The 22,393-nt window shown below is 49.2% G+C and overlaps 7 protein-coding genes across 7 annotated transcripts, besides 6 other annotated features; 4 read left to right on the top strand and 3 right to left on the bottom strand.

The window, feature by feature from the left end:
- Nucleotides 1-294: 294 nt before the first annotated feature.
- ACLA_046370 (putative acyl-CoA thioester hydrolase) lies at nt 295-1,740 on the top strand (the record flags this gene model as incomplete). Its single annotated transcript, XM_001271596.1, has 5 exons — nt 295-426; nt 494-558; nt 613-909; nt 959-1,140; nt 1,193-1,740. The coding sequence occupies 5 exons, from the start codon at nt 295-297 to the stop codon at nt 1,738-1,740; spliced, it is 1,224 nt and encodes a 407-aa protein (XP_001271597.1).
- A 318-nt stretch (nt 1,741-2,058) lies between these two features.
- ACLA_046380 (AAA-ATPase Vps4-associated 1 family protein) lies at nt 2,059-2,850 on the top strand (the record flags this gene model as incomplete). The annotated part of the gene is made up of 4 exons (XM_001271597.1): nt 2,059-2,169; nt 2,216-2,512; nt 2,589-2,659; nt 2,736-2,850. The coding sequence occupies 4 exons, from the start codon at nt 2,059-2,061 to the stop codon at nt 2,848-2,850; spliced, it is 594 nt and encodes a 197-aa protein (XP_001271598.1).
- A 2,654-nt stretch (nt 2,851-5,504) lies between these two features.
- Nucleotides 5,505-5,545: a microsatellite.
- A 714-nt stretch (nt 5,546-6,259) lies between these two features.
- dspC (dual specificity phosphatase YVH1) lies at nt 6,260-7,563 on the bottom strand (the record flags this gene model as incomplete). Its single annotated transcript, XM_001271598.1, has 4 exons — nt 6,260-6,695; nt 6,752-7,102; nt 7,170-7,391; nt 7,520-7,563. 4 exons carry the CDS (start codon nt 7,561-7,563, stop codon nt 6,260-6,262), a joined length of 1,053 nt encoding a protein of 350 aa, XP_001271599.1.
- A 1,691-nt stretch (nt 7,564-9,254) lies between these two features.
- Nucleotides 9,255-9,286: a microsatellite.
- Nucleotides 9,255-9,287: a microsatellite.
- A 2,683-nt stretch (nt 9,288-11,970) lies between these two features.
- Nucleotides 11,971-11,993: a microsatellite.
- A 1,417-nt stretch (nt 11,994-13,410) lies between these two features.
- Nucleotides 13,411-13,450: a microsatellite.
- Nucleotides 13,451-13,545: 95 nt separating this feature from the next.
- Nucleotides 13,546-13,571: a microsatellite.
- An 806-nt stretch (nt 13,572-14,377) lies between these two features.
- Nucleotides 14,378-16,462, top strand: znfA (putative C2H2 finger domain protein; the record flags this gene model as incomplete). The annotated part of the gene is made up of 2 exons (XM_001271599.1): nt 14,378-15,873; nt 15,937-16,462. The coding sequence occupies 2 exons, from the start codon at nt 14,378-14,380 to the stop codon at nt 16,460-16,462; spliced, it is 2,022 nt and encodes a 673-aa protein (XP_001271600.1).
- Nucleotides 16,463-17,652: 1,190 nt separating this feature from the next.
- On the bottom strand, nt 17,653-19,756 carry ACLA_046410 (nucleoporin NDC1; the record flags this gene model as incomplete). Its single annotated transcript, XM_001271600.1, has 3 exons — nt 17,653-19,207; nt 19,269-19,536; nt 19,624-19,756. The coding sequence occupies 3 exons, from the start codon at nt 19,754-19,756 to the stop codon at nt 17,653-17,655; spliced, it is 1,956 nt and encodes a 651-aa protein (XP_001271601.1).
- Nucleotides 19,757-20,205: 449 nt separating this feature from the next.
- ACLA_046420 (SNAP receptor PEP12) lies at nt 20,206-21,085 on the top strand (the record flags this gene model as incomplete). Its single annotated transcript, XM_001271601.1, has 2 exons — nt 20,206-20,502; nt 20,570-21,085. 2 exons carry the CDS (start codon nt 20,206-20,208, stop codon nt 21,083-21,085), a joined length of 813 nt encoding a protein of 270 aa, XP_001271602.1.
- Nucleotides 21,086-21,474: 389 nt separating this feature from the next.
- ACLA_046430 (cytochrome c1 heme lyase CYT2) lies at nt 21,475-22,338 on the bottom strand (the record flags this gene model as incomplete). Its single annotated transcript, XM_001271602.1, has 1 exon — nt 21,475-22,338. The coding sequence occupies one exon, from the start codon at nt 22,336-22,338 to the stop codon at nt 21,475-21,477; it is 864 nt and encodes a 287-aa protein (XP_001271603.1).
- Nucleotides 22,339-22,393: the final 55 nt, after the last annotated feature.

A 22,393-nucleotide genomic window follows, 5' to 3' on the forward strand; every position in this document is an offset into this window, starting at 1 on the left:
TAGCTCGATCGATTGATTCAACTATTTTATCGATCGGCAAAGATCGAAGGCTGGCCTGGAATATTATTACTATCCCTTTAATTTCACCGAAAGTACTTTCACGCCATCATCATGTTTGGACTCACTACCCGGAGGTCCGCGCTCGCTCGCTCGAGATGCCTTACGTCAAACACAGCCACTTCAAGTGTTCTACGCACACGAGTTGAGCATCCGACGACAGAGTCGTTGATCTCATCCAGGGAATTCCACCCAAGCTCCGTGTCCAATGCTTCTTCTAAACCTACCTGGACGTCCATGCGTGTGAAGACACCGTGGATCGAAGCCTTGCAGAGGAGTCGCGAAGATGCACAATCTGGACAGCAGCCTCGTGCGCAGGGCAAGCCGGATCTGACGCCGAAGAAGATGTCGGATAGTTATTACAGCGCTGTGAGTGGATTATATGCTCAACTGGGTTGTCTGGCGTCGGAGTGAGCGTGCACTGATAGCCATCTAGATTCTACCCTTGAGCCAAGATAAGTGGCTTCTTGATTCCTATCTAAATGCTTCAGGACACATCCGGTATTTTCTGCATTGTGTTATAGTCGGAAAGATATGACTAACTGATTGCCGCAGGCTGGGAGCGCTATTGATGGATCTAGATGCATTGGCGGGTATCATTGCCTACAAACATGCTGGTGACTCTGTGGCCACCGTGACTGCGGCAGTGGATCGGATCACCATCGAAAATCCCTTAATGGAGATTTGTGATCTGGAGCTGAGCGGCCAGGTTACTTATGCCACGGGGCGATCCAGTATGGAGGTGTCCCTCCAAGTCACCAAAGTGCCAGCGGAAGGCGAGCAGGTAAAACCAGAGGATGTTCTGATCACTTGTGCCTTCACCATGGTCTCGCTCGACCCTGCTACGAAGAAGTAAGCGCTTATAGTTTCTATGCGGGATATGCTTCTAATAGGTCACCAGGCCTGTTCCCATCGCTCCTTTGTTGGTGGAAAATGCAGAGGAGCGACTTCTCTTCCACCAGGGAGAGGAGAATTACCAGGCGAAGCGAGCTCTGAGGACGAGGAGTCTTCTTGAAAAAGCGCCTGATGATGAGGAAAGTGAACTGATTCACAACATGTGGACCAAAGAGGTGTCCTATCTGAGTAAGTGCAAGAATTAGTAAGCTGTCAAGAGATAGTCCTAACACAACAGCAGATCCTGAGTCTCCGGCCCAAAGGCCCTCCAACATGGTTTTCATGAGCGACACCGTGCTGAAGTCCGCCATGATTATGCAGCCACAAGACCGCAACAGGCACAACTTCATGATCTTCGGTGGCTTTCTCCTGAAGCAGACCTTTGAGCTGGCGTTCTGCTGCGCCGCCTCCTTCTCCCATGCCCGGCCCAACTTCATCTCCCTGGATCCCAGCAACTTCGAGAACCCTGTGCCCGTCGGGAGCGTGCTCTACCTGAGGGCGACGGTGGCCCACACTGAGCCCGTAGAGAGAGACGGCACCACATATACAAAAGTGCAGGTCCGCGTGGACTCCAAGGTCCGGGATGTGGAACATGGTAGCAAGAAGTCGACGGGTCAGTTCAACTACACTTTCCTGGTCGAGAAGGATATCCAAGTGATGCCCCGGACGTACGGCGAATTTATGCTCTGGACCGATTCGCGCAGACGGGCGCAGAACGCTGCGGCTATGGTTCCTGGTTCCAAGGAGCCCAGCACTCTCCGCAATATCAAGGATAGTGTAACCGAGTAGACGGATTGCACTGAGCAAACATGATGTGCTATATTTGTATATTTGGATCTATCAGGATGTTTATCTAGTTTCTGTTTATATAGATTGTGAATGTACAAAACATATCTTCTTTACCTGTCAGGAATAGATTGTTGACTGCAACACACAAGCATAGATAGATTAATCACATGACACTGTGTTCTCCGCACCAGCCATCAACACCATAAACGTCGCACTTCCTCGCTTGACATACAACCGACTCTGCAGATCAATGAACTCTGAACCACATTGATTTGAAGCAGCTGTATTAACGCCGAGATACGATCAGTTAGGACTTCAATGTCCCTCCAAAATGTGTGGCATTTACGCCGGGTGGCCGAGACAGCCGCCAGAGCATGCATTATCTGCTACAAGCCCTCTAGTAGTGTTCTGATTACTCCCGACAACAAGGTGAGTCGTGCCATCTGCGCTGTCAGAACAGATACTGACGTCGAAGGACTTTTTCTACGTCTGCCCCGTCCATTTGCAGGACAGGCATTTCTGCTCTCCTATCGTGGATGCCGAGGAGGCGGAAGCGAAGAAAAAGCAGGAGGCCTTGGCCAGGGAAATTGAGAATGTGAAGAAAGAGTATGAAGAGAAGCAGCGAAGGAAAAAAGAGAAGGAAAAGGAGAAGGGTAAGGGTAAGGGAAAGGAAGACAAGACCGATGAGAAGGATCAAGACAAGGAGTCTAAAAAGTCGGGTCAAGATGGCGATAACGAGGCCAAGTCAATGGAGACAGAAAGGGATGAAAAGGTACGTAGCCAGGAATGATATCCCTTGTTTCAATCTCTGCAGGACAGAACGGTTCATTGACATGGACACTGGACAGATTGAATCTATCAAGAAGGCTGCCTCTCCGTCCGCAACGGATGACTCGCCTCGTATTTTTACCTTACACAAGTATGTCTGGCCTGAACGGGATATGCCACTGTGCCCACTCACATCATCACGAGCTAACCCTAAAAAAACTGGACAGAAACTTCTATCAGATGCGCATCGACCGGCTGCGCGGTCTCGAAATGGCCAAGCGGAACCGCCAACGGTTGCAGGATCCATCGCTCTTCCCGGCTGTTCCGTCTGGCGATCTGTGATGCTTGACATTCTGCTAGAAGTCATTGCGCAGTCCAGCATGATTCGCCGAACACGTCCGAGCTCTCCACGGGCGCAGGACTGGGATGCGAATCCTTTTACGCCTGGCAGGGCTGGCACCGAATGACGACAGGATGCAATCCCAGGCTGGTGGCCTGAAATCTGAATGCGTTGGCCGGTCCGCATGGTCAAGCATATCACCTTTCGTATTTAGGCGAAGGATCGCGGCCGTCCTGCTGGTCACATCCCTTTCTTTGTCCCTAGCATCCTGCCCACTTATGGGGACTACACCTGTCATCTGCAGGCCGCAGCATTGAGCATTTTGCTTACAAACCCGACTTGAGTTTCGTTGCTCGTGAGGGCTTTCAGCGACACCCGCCGGCAGCCGGCAGCTAGAACCTCTCACAGGATTTCCAGAAGGATGCCAATGCATACTGGGGGGGTAAGCACTAGCCTGGATACGGCGGTTCGACGTGATCAAAACCGTTGCAGCCGGCAGTACGAACCTGTCTGGTGTTCTTGATTACCATGTTGGATTGAGGGGGATATCTGCCTATTGACAGCCTTGCTGTGACGGGAAGGTACTGTTTCCCTGGTACAGAGACGGAAGTCCCATTGGAAAGGAATCTTTCTGAAATAGCCTGATCCTGACAACAATCCGCACGTACATAGTGATGTACCTAGTATCTGCCAAATCCAGAGACGCTGAGGTTTGTCCCAAAGGATCATGTAGCTGTCCCTGCAGTGAGTTAGCTGTACTTGTACTAGAAAGCACGAGTATATTACAAGAGTTCTCAGTCGCTTGATGCCTCCATCGCTATAATCCTGAAGCTGGTTCTAGTTACCTCATGATTCCCTCAAATCCAGACAGCGTCAGGAGGCCATCGTCGTATGGCAGAGAGGGTAACAGTCAGCAGCCAGCCCTGTAGCCCACCCCTCAAATAACACAGTAAGTATAGGCGACGGACGCCAGCGACCCCAGCTGACGTCATCTTCAATATCAATCTGCGTTCCGTTGAGTATGAAACGCCAACACCAACTATAGACCAGGGATCAAACCTAATTACTCCGATAGTTCAACAAAGTCCCTGAACGAAACACCCGCAGGCAGGTAGGCTGTGCACTTAGAACCGACAGGTCTGACTGGCCGAGACCCATTCAACCCTCGATGATCACTGCACACCCCCTCCCTTATGCAGCCCAGCCGGCGGGGGGGGGGGGAAGTGGTGACTGGTGACAGGGAGGATGGTTTAATATTGCGATGGTCGAAGGCAAGCAAGTCACCTACATACGCTGTTATAGGCTGCGTAGATATACATTCCTCCGGTGTAGACATAGTATTACCGAACAACAAGGTATCTATCTATCTACACCAATGTGAAGAACAAGCATGTTCCTACGGAGTACCCATGTTAGGTGAGGTTGCGTGTACCACTGTCCTCGCAAAGCCGAAAAATACAAACTTACAATACATCAGATACGATACCGAGAAAAGAAGAAGAACCAAAAAAAAAAAAAAACACCCCTGAAACAAGCGCAGGGCAGCCAACTGAAATTTTGCAACTCCTTGTTGGAATCATCCAATATACTCCGTACTGTAGGTAACGTCTGTTTAAGTGCTTCGAATTTCCTTCATTGCGTAAGAGCAGTTTTGCACAGCCCCCATGCCGAAGCTAGTCTTGCAGCCCACATCAGCCTAGGCCCTGCTACTCTGCTAGTCTACCACGGCCAGGGGTATTATTATTGAGTATTGGCTAATTGGCCCTGAGAAAGTTGAGTGACGGACTGACTGAACCCAACGAAAGTGTGAGAGAGAACGTACTCCGTATGTCGATGGAAGATATCAGCCTCTAGTGCCTAGGATAGAGTACAGAGCATAGCTGGCGCCGTTCATCCTCGATATATTCAGATTCAAATGAACCCTGAAGTTCCCAAGTTGCCCAAGGGGCCCCTCTCTCGTCTTAATTAAGCCCACCTGGGCCTGGCAGACTGGCAGTGGCACCCATGCCCCAAATGCTGACCATGGCGATGACCAGGACCATGACAAGGTTCCATTTGTTCTCCCGATCTTCCATTTGTCGCAGATCCTGGGCCTTGCGCGACATCCGCCATTGGTGGCTTTGTTGCTCTGTCGATGGGGCTGCCTTAAAAACAGCCTCGTGGGGTTGTGGGGTTAAGCCCTGAATCCAATCCTGAATCCCGGATTGACTATCAGACGCGACTTTTTTTTCCAATTCCATTAACTACTAGACTAACTTCGTAGAACTGACTAGATAGTAACTATTGACTATTCAGATTTCAGACTAAAGGTCGGTAGACTAGTTTTGGTGTCAGTGTCATCAGTCTTGGGCCCTGCAGTTTTTCAGTTCATCGTACTGGGTGCGACCAACTAGCTAGCTAGGGATATGACATATAGTCACATAACCTCATGAGACATTGATTTAGCTATACCCCGTATCTATCTTTCCAGAGCATTAGATATGGTCGGTGGGATGTATAGTGTAAGTTACCCCTTTACGTAGAACTAGGTGCCTAGCTGACAAATCATTGACAGATCAATGATCCTAGCCGTTAGACTTGGACATCCAGCGTCGAGTCTTACACAGTTACATCCTGGCCCTCCTGGATCCTGATCCCTGACTGGCAACGGGCAACGGGCACAGAGCACAGGCACAGGCACAGGCAGTCAGGCACAGGCCCCCGGCGATTCACCAGACTGACTCTCCACGGAAAGATCGGCATCAGGGTTCTTCAATACCCTGTACATTAGGAACCTAATTTCGCGGATCCTCACCCCCGATGGATGTGTTGTTTCGGGATCAACTGTCTGCCTTATTATTACTCTGTACTTGACATGCATTTGAATGGTCTCATTTGCTGATTGCTGACGTGCTGCCCGCTCTGCCAACCGTATCGGGCCTTATTCCGTACCCCCAATTGAAAAAGACGCCGTCAAAAAACGACTGATTGATTGACGATCACCTCGTCTGTTGCGTGGCTTTCGGCCGCCCGATCCTTCAAAGATAACATGCCGTCCTGCGCATCAATCGTACCATGTCACTTGGGCGTTGGTTGACTTTTGCCTTGCGAAATCTCATATGCGACTTCCTCCGACACTTCTTCAAAACGGTTGACTACAGCGTTTCCCTAAACCTTTCAGGGCGATTGGAGCCCTGAAATGGGATGGCGGTGATGACGGAGCCGAATATGCCTGGAGTGAGGATCAAAAGTGGCATCGGATTTGGATAATAGGCATGTTTCACGACGGTGCAAAAACGCCAAAGTTCAAGCGCATGGTCTAGCGAGCGCATGTTCACACGCTCTATTTTTTGCAACATGGGCCTTTCTCTTGCCAAGTCATTCAATCAAACGACTAAGACACCTGCGTGGAAGGGTCCATTGAACCCAGAATCAGAGATTTCCACGCCCGGTTCCCGACTCCTCTCCCGGAGATCTCATGCCAGGTGGCATACGGATACCGAAGGCAGCCGGTGGCCGATTTCCGGGCCCACGCGCCATGTTGAACCGTTCTGACATGTCGACTCTGGCCTTGGCCAGGCCAATGGCGGGGACCACCCATTCGCCACAGCTGCACTGCATCCCCTGCCACGCGAACTTGCCAATATTCGCCCCGCAAGCTGTGTTTGGACATGTCAAACGACCAGACAATGGAGCATCATCTGGACGCGAACCATATTCGGATGCTGGGGGATCTGCAGTGGTGTTCGGGAATAGAGACGGGCGCATCCATGTCAATGGATGGAGAAAGATGTGAGCACAGTCTGTCGACCTGCCATTGGATTTCTGGCCATGTGGTATGATGAATGGCGTGGTGGCCAGCGTACGCCTAGTAGATGTGTGAGATTCTCTGTTTGAACATAAAGCAAAGGAATGTGAACCAACCGGCATTTGCGGCACTTGATCTCCGTAGTCCGATCACTAGTCTCTTCAGGCCTCTGCGGCTGCTCGTCCTCGAACAGGATCGATTGCATCTCAGGTGCTCTACCGCAGGCCACACTGTCTTCTACTTCGCGGCGATATAGCCACCGATTGTAAAGCGGGTGCTCAGTCACATTGTCTGGACATCCCATCTCATGATAGATAGACAGCTGTTCCATAAAACCGTCGTTTGGTTCACAAAGTGGTCTGCCTTGTCGAATGAGGGCAAGCGCAGATTGAACGTTCAGCCCACTACGCTGCCGATGGAGCAGATAGGCAATGCAGATAGTGGCGGAGCGGGATTTCCCCATTGCGCTGATAGCTGTTAGTAAGAGATACCGAAAAGATGACGGCCGAGGAGTTGTTAGGGGAAAAAACCGACCAATGCACAAGGACGCTTCCTCCAGCATCTAAACCCGCCTGGATGAACTTGATGGCCGCGGGAAAGTGCTCTAGAAGATTCTCATCCTCCACATCGTCTGCATCGATGCAGTGATGCTGGTATCCTGCGAAGGTCTCATCAGGCTGATTTAGTCGGAGCACTGAGACGATGTGCGTAACATTGGTTCTACTCAAAGCAGCCTTGTTCTTGACAGCTAGAATCCTGCGAGTGATTTGCTCCGTTAATACCGCTCACTGTCCGCGCATATGATCTACCCCGCAATTCTGGAGAGCGCAGTTCGCTTGAGATGAAAAGTCTACTATGACAGGCGGGGAGAAGACGAGACTCACCCTCCGATATAAATATCGTGGCCTGGGATCTTGTTCATAGCCATGGTGATACAAGATAACAGCAGAGTGATTAATAAAAGCCCCCCCAACACTGATTAAAAAAAACGTTTTGATGGATATATGTCGAGCACTAGGGAGTTTACTACGAGTCTACGACCCTGCCCTTTTAGCTCTGGGCGGAGATAACCTCGGATGCTGGGCTATGGTGGTTTGATTTCAGGCCAAGAATGGTTGGACGGGTTTAATTGGTTGTCTTTAACTTGGAGCCTGAGGTTTGTAATAGGGTAAGGGCTATGTAATTCACGTGCTAAAGGATGTTGTTCCTGAATGCCTCAGGCACATAAGGCTGGAAGCTTAGCTCGGCCAAGACCCCTGGATGAAGCATGGCAGTTGGCACAAGGACAAAAAAAAAAAAAAGAACATACTACTTAGTCTTTTCTTTTCCAATGACCTCTGGCAGGCTGGCAGCTTGACAGAGTGATGGTAAACCGTAAATCTCCTAGGGCAGGGATTTGTCAGCCAGGATCTGGCTCTCTCAATCCCACGGATTTTGATATATCTACGGAGTCGCTGTTTGACAGAAGAAGTGTCCACGGAGTTCCGGAGTTTCTGGAAGGAGTACAACAAAGGATTCCCCTCATCTTAGTCATCCAGACTACGTTAACTATCGAGTTAGTATCTGCAGACTACCTCACAAGGCTACAGCTTACAGCCTACAGCCTACAGTGCTCCCACTCCTAGGCACCATTCACCAATACCACGCAAAAATGGACTGTGCCCACCTGATATGCTTACACAGTACACTTGATTCATGCTACCGGGGTGATAAGCCCACTAGGCCAAATAATGCATCTAGGATGTTAATTGTCAACTGTTAAGTCGTCACTCGTCCGACTTGTCTTACTCATTGACTGCAGGGACCTGGGATACCGGCCAATGACACCTAGGAGAAAGGACTAAGGACTGAATGATTCCCATCTGCCACGCTAATTAGTAGCCCGGATGGGCCACGGGGGATAACTAGTTATAGTTTGTACTACTGAAGCTTTTTCGAGTAGGGGTATGGACATGGTATTGGACAGCTGTCATCTATCTAGCTTAGTACCACCGTACCAGTACTCCGTAACTAACTAGGTAGTCCCTCACAGCCAGTCAGCCACTCTTCACTTTCATTTCTGTGTTACAGAATGCGCTGGTTGCCTGGAGCCTATTATTCTGGCTGGATGTCGCTTACCGGATCACCTCCTTATCGAAGGAATGCAAGGCATCCTGGCTAGTTGCTACAAATACAATGCAGTGAATCCTTATAACTTACAAGGCGCAGAAGACGGACTACAATCCTTAGTAGTACTCATTTTCCGCGTGCAATACGAAATAGACTCGCGGACGGGAAATCGGGGAGACTAGTACAGTACTACCGAGGAGTAGACTGCAGAGTGCAAACTTATCCACTCAGGCAGTGATTGGCCTACTCCTTGCCAAGCCGTATTATAGTGAATGGTCTGTGCAACTGGTCCATGGCATAAGGTTCAAAAAGGTTGAAGGTTCCAATGTATGGAAACCATGTCTGAGTTAGGGTGAAGGACTGGGATTCTTTTGTAAAGGAGATTTGATTAAGCATGATTAATGCAAGATGAAATTTCCTAGAGATCTTGGAGACTACCTTACGGAGTAAGTGGAAAAGGCTGGCCTTCAAGGAGGTTCTGAAACCACTTGTAAGCAAAATCAACATGATAAAAAAAAAAAAAAAAAAAAAAAAAAACAAAAAGCTTGAGCTCAAGAAGGAGATCATAGGATGGCAACATTCATAGACTACCTAGTACTACGGGCTGTTAAATTTTGACAGTTCTCCTCCATCCATACCTCTTTTAAGTCACTAGGTCTGGGCCTGTGCCCTGCGCGGTGAGACTCTTATCCGTGGTCTTTTCTAAAGATTTTAAGGCTTAAGGCTGACGGCATCCCGGCATGTTAGTGTTACCTTTCCTTAGGGCAACCCAGTACCTCGTTTTTCTAATTTTCCATCATGAACGGTGGGAATTTTTGAATGACAAGGCGAGGCTAGGTACGTATCTTTTGCTGTTTCTGTTACTGTAAGTACTGGGTGGGCTACCTTACCAGTATCCACATTTAGCCTATTCGATGTACGTGTTTTGCAAATTACTCTTCCCGTTGACAGCTGTTCTCGAATACCTCTCTCTATCTGGTAGGGACGGAGTACTAGGTAGTAGGAACTTGCCACAGAGTACAAAGTATGCCAAAAAATGACTGGCTATCCAATGACTATCTACCAGTGACATCCATGAAGTTCCAAGAAAAATCTAAGCTTGAGGTACGGGGTATGATTCAAGAAGGATACGTAAACCCAGAGGACTCCTATCCTATCTAGACACTATCTGGGGATTTGGATTCGATGAGAAAGAAGTTTTACCAGTCGCCACCACCAGTGGATGCGTGTGCAAGTGCGTGTCCAACATCTGACATTGCGAACTAATTTGAAAGCTGAAAAGCTGATCGTGTAGATACTCGATTTGTGGCAAATGCAATGGCCTGAAAATCAGCTCAAGAGGCAAATGAGATGCAGGAGAGCAACATTGCACATGGCACACAGTTACAGGTTACAAGGTAAGTCTACTAAGTAAGAGTTGCACTAAAACAACCTGCGAGTACGCAGTAAGGTTTTGAAAAGAGAGAGATATATATATATATATGATTTTTGTGGCTTCGGTTGATTATTCCCAAATCTCAAGCTCAATTTAAATTGAGGACTCAAAAAGTAGATACACTAGGTACCTTAGGATTTAGGGACTCCATAGTCTGTACCGAATTGATTATAGAGAGTCCGTCCACTCGGAGACTCGGGCTAACCGTTCCACTCCCAGAGAAAAATCCAGCGACTACTTGCCCGATAGATACATGAACCCCGAAATCCAGCATGACGTTGAGTTCATGCCCACTATCCGTCTCTTTTCTTAAAAAAGAGATCTCCTTTTCCTACGAAGGAATTATTCCCTCTTTTATTGGAGATAGATAGTACTAGTAATCCATAGTCCATACCCTCCAGTTCCTTGAATTCCTTCAAGGTTCGGCTGGCAGGGCGGCAGGGCCAAATGACCGAGAACCTGCGGACCGGGACTGTGGCAGTGCATGTATCTAAGAGCCTAGTGGGGACGACTAAGCTCTGAATGGCAGTGGGTCAGGCCTGTTCCCACCATTCAGGATGAACAGCAGTGGGGGTTATGGACTTGAGTTGTGGTATGCTTGCAGTAGTGCGGTAGCAGTGTTGATTGTTGTTGATTGAATTGGTCTTTGCCTTGCTCAACCTTGCTCCCAGTAGTTAACTAATCAGATACTGTCGTAGTAGGCTCGTAACTGGGTAGTAGCCTGGTTCTTTTGCCTTGTTCAGTTTAGTGGCTCATATCTCAGTAATAATATACCTTGTGTCTAATTGTGACAGTGGCAAGACTAGCCAGAATTTGTATGAGAAATGGTGAAGCGAATGGAGAGTACTTGTACTCTGTAGAGCATAAAGTACCATTTAAGCGGTATTCATCGAGTAACCAGGGGTCATACGAGATACCAAAGAGTCATGGAAGAGTCAACCTAGACAGCTGCCACATTAGATAGAGGTAATTTATATGTCAAATTACTCCAATTACGGAGTCCATGGAGGGAGGTTGGAATGTGTGGTAATCCTAGAAAAAAAAAATATCAATACCAGCACTGCCTCACTCTAAACCAGCCATGCACCCCATCCACAGTTGTCAGTCCGAATTTGGCTTAGCATGATATTCACCGCTTGGAATAAGAGATTCTTCGGTTTCTGACTTGCTTCTAGGCCGAGGTTGACTTTTCCTTCTCCATGGGGAATCAGATTGTTACTGTCGCGCCTTCTTCTCTTCTAGAATTCTACATGAGATGAAAGTTGATTGAGTGCATGAGTCTCTCGAATCCATTGCCCCCCCCGTGGATGGCTGTCTATGCTAGGTTGGGTCATAATGGGGATCAGGATTCAGGACATTGACCAACGAAAATGGCACTCCCAAAACGGCCATTTGTAGGATGACCTTCTATTCTGTATGCCCAGCCTTGGAATTCCCCCATCCTGCAGCCAACGCAGCCATGTTTCAATGTAGTCGTTTATGCCATGTGATTCGAAACACCAGGCTAATAGAGCATGGAGGCCGGTACCTACTCAGGTCTTAGGTACGACTCGTATCTGGACATCGTCATACAAGCTCACTTGCTGGACGACTAAGTACGTACTTCCTTTGACTGACTTCCGGAGCACTACGGAGTATGTAGGTTTCTAGGTAGATTCTAGCCCTGCAGGCTTGATGACATTGCTGACATCGATGTTGATCATTCTGTGTTTGGTCACTAAGAATTGGATGTATCTTACCTTACACTTGTGTAATAATGTACCTTACCTAAGTAGATAGATACCTTACTGTGTAGGTAGGTAGGTAGGTAGGTACCCTACTCAGTCTTTGAAGTCTAAATGTGATGTCAATAATTGACAAGGGAAATTTTTCAACTGTTCGCAAAAATTTTTTGGCTCAATTCTTCTATGGTGATCATGACATTACTCTTAGTATTTAGCTCACGTTGGCAGGTGCCCCTCAACTCATGGCCATGCAATAATGCTGGCATGCCTTTCCACCCTATCAGATAGGAGGTATGTATATCTACGTTGTATGGATATAACTGTAATCTTTCCGAGATTTTCAAAATGTTCTCGATGCTGAAGCCCCCTATCTATTTAAATACCTAAGAACCATCAGGACAGGACAAATAAATAACCATTACCGATTACAAGGACATTTTTATGCTAGTCGCTTGGCCTAACCCCCCGAAAAAGGTGTTTCCAGTGTCCACCCGGAACCAAACTGCTGTTGACAGTGGGTACCCAAATACCATTGTTGTATCATTATTAGACTATTATTATTATTGTCTGGGCTTGGGGAGTTTCGCATCAGTTCCTGGCTTTCCTTCTGTCTGGTTGTCGGTCGTTCTTGAAGGTATCCCGCTGGGACAATCATCAAAAAGTGTGGTACCTTACTACCTTGACTGGCCCTACATAATAACCTTGCTGTTACCATTATTATTACTATTGTCAGGTACAATACAACCTCTCTCTCTATCTCTCTTCCTCCCTCTCTCTGTGTGTCCACTTTGTCTCCCTCCCTTTCTCTCTCTCTCTCTTTCTTCCTCCCGGTCTTGCTCTTACTCTTACGCTCTCTGTACCCCCTCTTTTTTTCTGAGACGACCATCGCCTCTTTAAGGCTGACAAGGGAAAGACGAGCGACAAACGTGACCGAATGAGCGAGAGGACCGAGGGGTTAAAATCTGGAATGACAAGGACATATTGGACCGCCAGCTAGACAGACACGAGAGGGAAGAAACGAGGGACCTACAAGAGTACTAGGTACTTTCCAGAGTACCATCTTCATTTCTTTGCTAAATACCTTTACTATTTATTCTTCTTCTTCTGTTTCTCTAGCCCTGTAGGGACCCATAAGGCCGTGGCTTGCATCACCAGCTTCGCTGTCCGTCTTTTCTTATAAAACTACCTACTACTACTTACTACTTACCTTTTTTTAACAACACGCGAAGCTTACACACCACACCACGCACCACACCACTACTTCTTTTCTCACTACGATCCCATCTATTATTACCTGCTCCTGTGTATAGAAATCCTCAGGCATTCAAACCCCCTGAGTTGCTGGTCTGCCTCAAGCTCTCGTCGATTCGAGGCGGCACTATTCTTCTCTTGCCTCTCCTCCCAGTGCTGGATTCACCACTGGCTCTTTTTCTCGATCTTCTTATGCGACGCCATACTTTCTACTTCTCTTGTTGATCCTGTCATTTCAACACCTTCATCTTTTAACTCTTTTACTTCTTCTTCTTATTATTATTCTTCTTCTTCTTTACCCGCTTTCCCCCTTGGAAACCGGTCTCCAAACCTCGATTCTAGAAGAACCTAAGACACTGCAGCTGCAGCCTCGCTTTCAGCTCCCATCCACCCACCACCACCACCACCACCGCCACCCTCAGAGGTCATTGCATAGCCGTCTTGTCCTTCGGTGCTTTTTTCACTTCTTGTCCTATTCCCGGCCCTTTCCATTCAAGCCTTATTTCCTTATCCTTTTTCCTTTTCTTACCTTATTTTTTTTTCGGGACTTGATCATCACTTGGGACCTATACAAGCATCCTCCAGCTGCCTTCTACAGCCGAAGATATACAAAACTCAGATCTTGCAAGCATGTTCTGTGGTGCTGGCACCGTTGACCGTCCATGAATTGCCACTGACCGGTGAATTGATGGCACACAAGCGGTTTCTCAAGGTTGCGCGCGAGTGTTACAGAAAAGCCGTTGACGCAGCGCATCGCTGGGTTAACTAATCGGAAATAAGAGCCTGCTTCGTACGCAGGGTGAGTTACCTTCAGCCCTATCCACCCGAGACGAAACTGAGTTGACTTGTTGGTTGGTTTCCGTCTCATAGTTCCTTGGATAGTTTCCGCTCCTTTTATTCATCTACTGTTCCTTCTAGCCATAGAGTGGCCGCATCTACTCTGTTGCATCTCACTTTTGTTCTTTCAGTATCTGGAAGCAGGTTCTTCCTTCACAGGACTAGGAGGACGATCGTCAGTGTCTTAAGAGCCATCAGACTATCTCTCCAGTCATTTCCGGTTCCTATCTGTCCGGTGAGGCTTGTCCGTTGATGTTGATAGTGTCCTTTGGTCAACTCGTCACTGTATGATGGACTTTCCACGAATTTCCCCGCCTTCGATCAATGTGCATGACCTTAACAGTGGTTATACCCATTCCCGTTCCATTGACAGATCCCCAAACAGCATGTCAATGCAGTCATATTCTTCCCTCATGCCTATGCCCATCCCGACAAAATCAATGACTAACTTTGCTCCGCCCCCACTACCTCCACCATCGCATATCACGGACCTCGAAGATGGCCACGATGCCGGTTGGCTATTCGCGAATGCTAAAAACCCTCCCGGGTCCGCTAAGCTTGCGCCGATCAATCCCGGCTCGAGTTTGCTCGGGGGCCATCGCCGCTCGGAAGCCGTGTTCAAGACTGATCGAATGGACTTGGATGACCTGGATGGAAGACAGAGTGGACTACCTGTGTCGACAAGTCCGGAGGCGCATATCAAAATTGAACCCCCACCACGAATGGATGAAGGATTCCGAAACTCTATAACAATCAACCCCCCCGAGTCAATCTTGAAGGGCGAGCGGGATTTTTCGCGACGGAGCGTGAAAGATTCATCTGTTGCATATGATCAACACCTTCTTTCGAAGATAGGCAAACCAGTGTCTCCTCGACAATCCATCAGCCTCGGAAGCGAGGCCAAAGGTGCCATGCCGACCCTTCCGATCCCTTCCAGAAACTTTGGGGGCCTACCCTCCCCAGGAGGCTCTGAAGGCTCAACCCTTGACGTACGATGGCCGAATAGTACTCATTCCGGCGGAGTATCGCCTGGGAGCAAAGTTGGCTGGAAGGACTATCTCGACTATCGAAGCCCTAGTGTGGAAAGCAGCGCTCCGTCTTCTGCGATCGAGTACGATCACTCGGCCTTTCTGCGGGACGTATACCGACGCCGGGGAGGTGGAACAACACCGCAAAGCGAGGAAACTGTCAGCTTACCTAGTCGGTCGACCCGCGGAAGTTATGATCAGGGCATATTTTCGGATATCGAAGGCGATTTCTCGACCGACGATTCATTGCCCTCGCGATATTTTCACATTCGAGAGGCAACACCACCCTATTTGGACACTTCAAAGTCAGGCATTAAGAGAAGGGCCTCTTCACCCCCACGTGAGCCAATGAATGAAGACAGACACGCGCTGCATGTGACTACAAGCAATGGCGATCTCTCTCAGCGCAGAACTTCAGGACATCCGTTCACCAACAATCTTTCGGTCAATGGTACTTTCTCTCCTAGTCGCGGGAGTCTATCTGCTGCATCGTCGTTGAGCTTGAGAACATCAGGATCCTACTCGTCAGCAACGATCTCTTTGGGAGAAAGCAGTATGACGAGCATCTCTACCTATGACCGGCCGTCACCAGGGGGTCTGTCTCCAAACTCCGATTTCGAAGCTTTCCATGATAAATCCCCTGTCGTGTCGACTTCCTCTGGTGCCCTCCCTCCTCGAATGGATGCGAGAACCATGCAAGCTTCGAACGCCTCTAGTGGGAATGGTGGGAGGCGACTTTCTTCACAGACCACGCTCAGTGTACCGAAACCTGCAGCACCTAAGATGGGTGGATTGTATATTTGTGATTGTTGCCCAAAGAAGCCTAAGAAGTTCGACAGTCCAACTGAGCTACGGTAAGTTGACGAGCGTGTGACCTCCTATCAAGCCAGATACTCATTTTGCGTGCCCTCTTCTAGTTCACATGAGTTGGAAAAACAATATTCTTGCCAATTCTGCAATAATCGGTTCAAAAATAAGAACGAGGCCGAACGACATCAAAACTCTCTCCACTTACGGCGTCATTCTTGGTCGTGCGCGGCGTTACTGGGGTATCAATCCGCTTTCCATCCCTCGTCCTCCTCGACAGCGCAGGCGAATTCGGGTCCTTCTCACGATACCTGCGGTTACTGCGGCGAGGAATTCCCAAATTACCCCCAACCCGACTGGGATAGGAGATTTGAACACTTGACGTCGGTGCACAAATTCGGGGAGTGCAACAATGGCAAAAAATTCTACCGCGCTGACCACTTTCGACAACATTTGAAGCATAGTCACGCGGGTACGAGTGGTAAATGGACCAATGTCCTAGAAAATGCTTGCATGAAGGAAGAAGCGCCCCTGGATCAGAACACAACCGACAGTGGTGGAGCTGGCTCTACTGCGCCAGCAATGACGGGAAATCTCGCGTCAAACAAGATCAGTGAGGTCCTTAGCACTTGTTGAGGACCATCCAAATTCATGGAGCTTCTAAGCCGCTAAAGACAAGAAAAAAAAGACAGGCTGAAACTGTTACCGATGGTCCGTCTCAATTTGACCATCAGAAACTTGTCTTAACCCGACTTCTTCCCTCGAACGCTCAGATAACGCCTCATATCTCTTCATTATATCACTCATCTTTATATTGCTGGATCATAGAATCAGAGTTGACTTGTTAGTCGCCAGGCTTGATTTGTATGCGCCTGGAACAACAATCTTCAAGCTCGAAGAGCGTCTCCGCCGCAGTATATCTTGAAGACCAAGACACTCAGAAGCCACAAAAAAGTGGCACTCCGACATGAAATGACATGAAATGATTTTATCTATTTCTATTTATCCATATATTACTGCGGTTTTGGTAGGGGAACATCGGAGTCTGGGAATTCCCGGGGGAGGCTGTTTGTCTAGTTTTTGCGTATACACTGGTTGATTCATAGGGGTGACTTGGTCCTTCTGCCTTCGTCTGTTTTTCTTATCCACCCCCCGTTTCTTGTCACCTGTTGGACGAAGTCTTCCCCCATCTTGCTCTGTCTCATCTCTCTCATCTCACGACCCCGACCCAACTTCTCCCTCATTTCATCCCTCCTCCATCACATACCATTTCCTCTGATACTACGTTTGAGGGTTGCAGAACGCTATGTGTGGTTGATACTTTCCGACCCGACTGGTGCAAGACATGCAAGTCCTAGCTGATGCTGGGTGGTGTACATAGACCTAAAAAGAAGTGCATGTAAAAAGGGATACACAAAAGCGATCTGGATACTATTCATCATCTATTGCAGTCCACAAATACATGGAAGGTAGTTTTCTGCTTGTCTCAAGGATCAATTGGAATCCACCATATGGCGAAGTAAGTATACAGACCTGGAAACATTGCAGCATGAGTTGAAAAAAAGGGAAAAGTACAAATGAACGCCAGAACGATGCATACATAGCCAAACGAAAATAAAAGTGGTAGAAGAAGATAGATAGATAGGATAGTAAAAAGTTGAACAAGACTGACAACTTTTATACCAGACAGGAGAGATAGAGATTTGGACTGGGTTGTTGTTTGGTGTCAGAAGACAACCTGCCAATTGATTGGCGAGTGCATGGGAAGGATGGAAAAAGGACGTGAGAAAGGAAGTCCGAAGCTGGTTGAGCTCGTACGAGACCGCTTAAAGCCCGCCTTCGAACGACACGGCTGCTTCTTTCGCTAGCCGCAGGTCCTTGCCCACGAGCCCGATGTTCTTGAAATACAAGTTGAAAGCGGACAGAAGGTCCTTGAGGCAGAGCTTGAGGGTATCCAGGACAAGTTCCACCTCGGGGACCCGGCGCGCTGCCGCCTGCGCCTCGGGATTACTCGAGGGTGGGAAGTTCACGTCCGTCCAGTGCGCGTCTAGGCCGCCGTTGATGAATGGCTCGAGGACCATGATCGTGTCGGTGAACAGGCGCACGACTCCGGGGACGTCGGCCTGCACTTTGCCGTACTGGTCTTCCGCGAGACTCGCGACCAGGAGGCGGGTCAAGGATTCAATGGCGTCGACGGTGACGGATACGCTCGCGTACGGTGTCCCAAGGACGATGCCGGATAACCGGCGGGCGTAAGTCTGGCGGAACATGAGGCCTAATGGGGTGCGGAGGACTTGTGCGATCAGGGGGTGCACATTCTCTGATGTGACCGTTGGGCCCGTGAGCATCTTGAGCTCCCGAGAAGAAGCAAGCAGTTTCTGCTTTCGTTCGGGACTGAGGACAGCCGACGAGGCGCGGTCGAACACATCACGAGCTTTAGCCCTGGCCGTAGGAGTCCAGTCGGGCGATTGCCCGTACTTCTTGGCGGTCGAGCTGAGCGCCTCGCCAATCTTGTCGGGTCTCGAAACAGCTTTAGGAGCGCTAGCAAAGATGTTATCCTCCTTCGGAGGCTCCGCCAGTCGTGGCAGCGTGCGAAGTACAGGTTGAGTTTTATCAGTTTGCTGCTCGGGCTTTGAACCCGCAGGCGCCTTCTTCTCCTCAATCCGGCTAGAAATACCCTTGATAACCTCCGTAGCAGACTGCAGAATTTGAGACCAGGTGGAACCACCATCGCGGTCGATATCGTTGAAAATTGCCTTGCGCCGGTCAGGAAACTGCTGGCTGATGAGGCACAGTTCCCAGAATGCGAAGGACTTGACAGTCTCCTTCTTTGCCTTCAGCCCGGTCAGCAAACTGCCATTGGGATCCTTAGCCTCTGCCGTCAAGGGCTGGCCCAACTTGAGAGGCGCCTTGCTGATGAATATAGAGAAGAAGAGGTTGGCGGACTGCCAACAGAGCATCAGCAACCCCCCGGAGATGATTGTACGCAAAATCAAGCCGATTCCAAAGATAGGAATCACACCAGGCGGATCAGCGGCTGATCTTGGAAAGTTCCAAAATAACTTGGCAAAGTACATGGTAAAGCTCCATGCTGGCCGCCTGAAAAGCAGGGTGTAGACCACTGGGCAAACCGTGGCAACCAGTGCGCTTCGCGTCAGACCATCCCTGATCATCCGGGGCAAAGCAGTCTGGATTCGCTGAGAGATCGGCTCAACTGGGTGTGTTTTCTGATCTGCAGCACCGGAAACCCGTTTCGCAGTAGGGATTGGGACACGATCGTAGTCGCAATAAAGATGGACAATTGACTGCACAACTGCGAGTAGCAAATGGTATGATTGGAGGTAGATTGGTCTTTCGTTCAGCGTTGCTCGTTCATGCGGTCTAAGTCAACTCCCAAATTAGAACAGCTCCCGGGCTGGTTTATCGTTAACCGAACACATACCTGCCCCGTTTAACCCACTCCAATCCAGCACTCGAGGGACAAGACCACTTATACATCTCGCTAAACCACCAAGCCGAGAAAAGATACCAGCCAAACGTCTGAATGATATCCAGAGGGATAAGGGTCTTGAATGTGGTAATCGGTGATGCTGTTGTTCTCGAGCCGATGTGCATCTGGCCCACACGCAGAACGAAGATGACAAGACTAGAAAGAAACAGAAGAACTGTGCGAAAACCGCAGGCCCCAATTGGAAACCATGCCCATAGAACTAGCAGGAAGCAGGGTACGTCAGTTACCTAGTTACCGCATTTGCTCAATTGGCACCACCTGTCCAAGGCTGGAATGCAACACTTACAAGATGACTTGTCTCCTAGAAGAAATGCTACAAAGTAGCAGACCGACAACGCCAGAGCAGATGCATGGACAAATCTCCGGTGCAGTGCAGATGTCAAAATGCGCCTGTACGGCCGAGGCTGAGCGACAGCCATGCTGAAAGTCGAAAGAGAGGAGGAAATATCTCTAGCCAGAGAAGAAGATGAGAAAATCTCACAGCATGATCAGAATCGCAGAAGCGATTGTACCCAAAAAAAAGAGGGAAAAGCCAAGCCAAAAGTCGAAGGGTGGTGTTGGCAGCGGAAAACGAGGATGATACGGCGATAGCGATGATAAAATCATTGAAGCTTTTGGGCAAAAGCATCAAAACACAGCAGCCACAGCAGCCATAGAGAGCTGGTCATGTGACGAGGCTAGACGATCCACAGTTCTAATCCGCTTTCAGTATGCCAAGACGCTAATGCCTCATGTGATGGGAGCCTGCAAATGCGGGCATCCACGGCACTGCTCACAAAGTCACAAGGCAACCGTCCCCGATGATGTTGTTGATGCATCCGACTCCACTACTTACCCTTATCACTCCGTCCACATCACAGCGTACATCATGTCTTTCGATCGCTTAGACTCCTTAGAGGCGCAGCCTACTAATATGCGCCGCTCTGAAGACCCTCATTATCGCGATGATCCCGAATTTGACCGCCTGACGGAAGGCCTCTCGAACCAGTTATTCACCTTGACCTCGAACATTACCCGGCTGTCGGATCAGATTGCGCTTTTGGGAACGAAACGGGACACAGAGCGAGTGCGCGAGCGAGTTCACAACTTGCTGGAGGAAACGCGCTCGGGATTTAAGGATGTAGGAGAAGGCATCAAGAAGGTCCAGACGTGGGAGGATGTCAATGTATGTGACAGGAGTAAATGCTGTCATTTGACTTGCCTATCATGCATTGGCTAACGAATATCATCAGCCCTCTCAGAAATGGACTCAACAGAAACTTTCTTCTGAGTTCAAGGCTACGCTCGAGGAATTCCAGACAGTCCAGCGTCGGGCGTTAGAGAAGCAACGGGCGTCTGCTGTAGCTGCCCGCACTGCCGTGGAAGAGGGTGAACATGTGCCAGCAGACGGGGCTGCTCAGCAACAGCAACAGCTCCAAGAACAACCCCGCCTTGCCAACCAGGATGAGGTCGACTTCCAAGAGGCTCTTATCATTGAGCGCGAGACAGAGATCCGCAACATTGAACAAAGCGTCGGCGAGCTCAATGAACTATTTCGTGACGTCGCCCATATTGTCCACGAGCAAGGAGGCCAGTTAGATATTATCAGCGAGAACGTTGAAAGAGTCACTACAGACACCCGTGGGGCCAACGTGGAGCTTCGCAGCGCCAGCAGGTATCAGAAGAATGCTCGAAACAAGGCTTGCTGCCTGCTCTTGATCCTAGGTGTCATCCTGGTCATTATCGTGCTGGCAGCCACTCTTGGATAGACTGGTCCCATCCGACCAGTTGCAGCTGATTTGTCTGTACTGAGCTCTCTATTTTGCGATCCCTACCGCTTGTGATGTTCCTCCTTGATGACGATATCCTCTGATGTACGATTCCATGTATCGTTTATACCTTGATTTTTGGCCTCATTTCACTCACACTCATGACTTGATTCGAATTAATGACACACAGGCGCACATGGAGTGAAGAATGTATCATTTGGTTTCTGCGTTTATGTGTTCTGTCTTTATCATACATAGCCTCTGTCTTAGACACGAATATACATCAAGATCACCACTGCTAATTATCATACCCAAACTCCTTTTCGCCTCTATATGTGTAATCGAAAAGCAATCGGCTCGCGAGAAAGCGGTTATTGGTGGCGAGGAATCTACAATCCCGTGAACCGCTTGAATCTCAGCCTCCAGCCTTCCAAGGTATTGAGCTTGGGCCGTACATCCAGGTAGAAGCTGAGTTTTCCTGGTCCCGCGTTGGCCGCCAGCCCGGCTGCACCGGGCTCTTCCCCTGTTGACTTTCCTTGATAGAAGTCAATGACATATTCAACACGCTCACCGCCGCATCTCTCCACCACCCAATCATGTCGGTCAAAGGGTTTCTGGTAGCCCAGCAAGCTATTGAACCGCGCACGGGGGCTGAGAAACTGAGGATCCACGCCCAGCCCGCGGAAAGAGTACAATTTCGGTCCTCCGCATTTCTTGCTACCCGGATCGGACGATGGTGCCTGACTCTCCCATTCAACAATTTGCTTCCAAGCACGCTCGTTGACGGCGTTATGTATGGGGATGATCGATGCAACGGAGGTTGCTAATTCTGAAGCCGAGCTGGTAGATGCGGGGGTATTTCCTTTGCGCAGCAATGCTTCGAAGAATTGCCGCTCGGATGGATAAATCCAATTGCCTGACGCCTTGTCATGGCCCGTTTCGGCTTCGGCATTGGACGGGGTACCATGGGATGCCGCGTACGGCGACGGGCATGCGCCGGGAGCTTCGGCAGACGATGATCCGGCAGAAGTATCGAAAGCTCGTGGTATAGTGCTGACTTCACGGTCACTGGACAGAGGCCGCTGCAATTTCGTCTTCGCTGTCTCGTCTTCGGTAGGTAGAGGATGGGGAGCTCCACCAGAAGCCTTGTGTTGTTGCAGCCATACCTCGCGGGTCTTGTGGTCAACGGGGCATGTTGCCGCGGCGGAGGCTTCAGCCGGAGGAGCGGATGGCGTACTCGCACCTGCGCCCATTCTGTATAATCCCCGACTTTTGAAGCGCAATGGTGGATGCCAGAATCTGGAGAAC

This window comes from Aspergillus clavatus, genomic scaffold, assembly GCF_000002715.2.
Source record: "Aspergillus clavatus NRRL 1 1099423829800 genomic scaffold, whole genome shotgun sequence".
In the NCBI taxonomy this organism is placed as follows: domain Eukaryota; kingdom Fungi; phylum Ascomycota; class Eurotiomycetes; order Eurotiales; family Aspergillaceae; genus Aspergillus; species Aspergillus clavatus.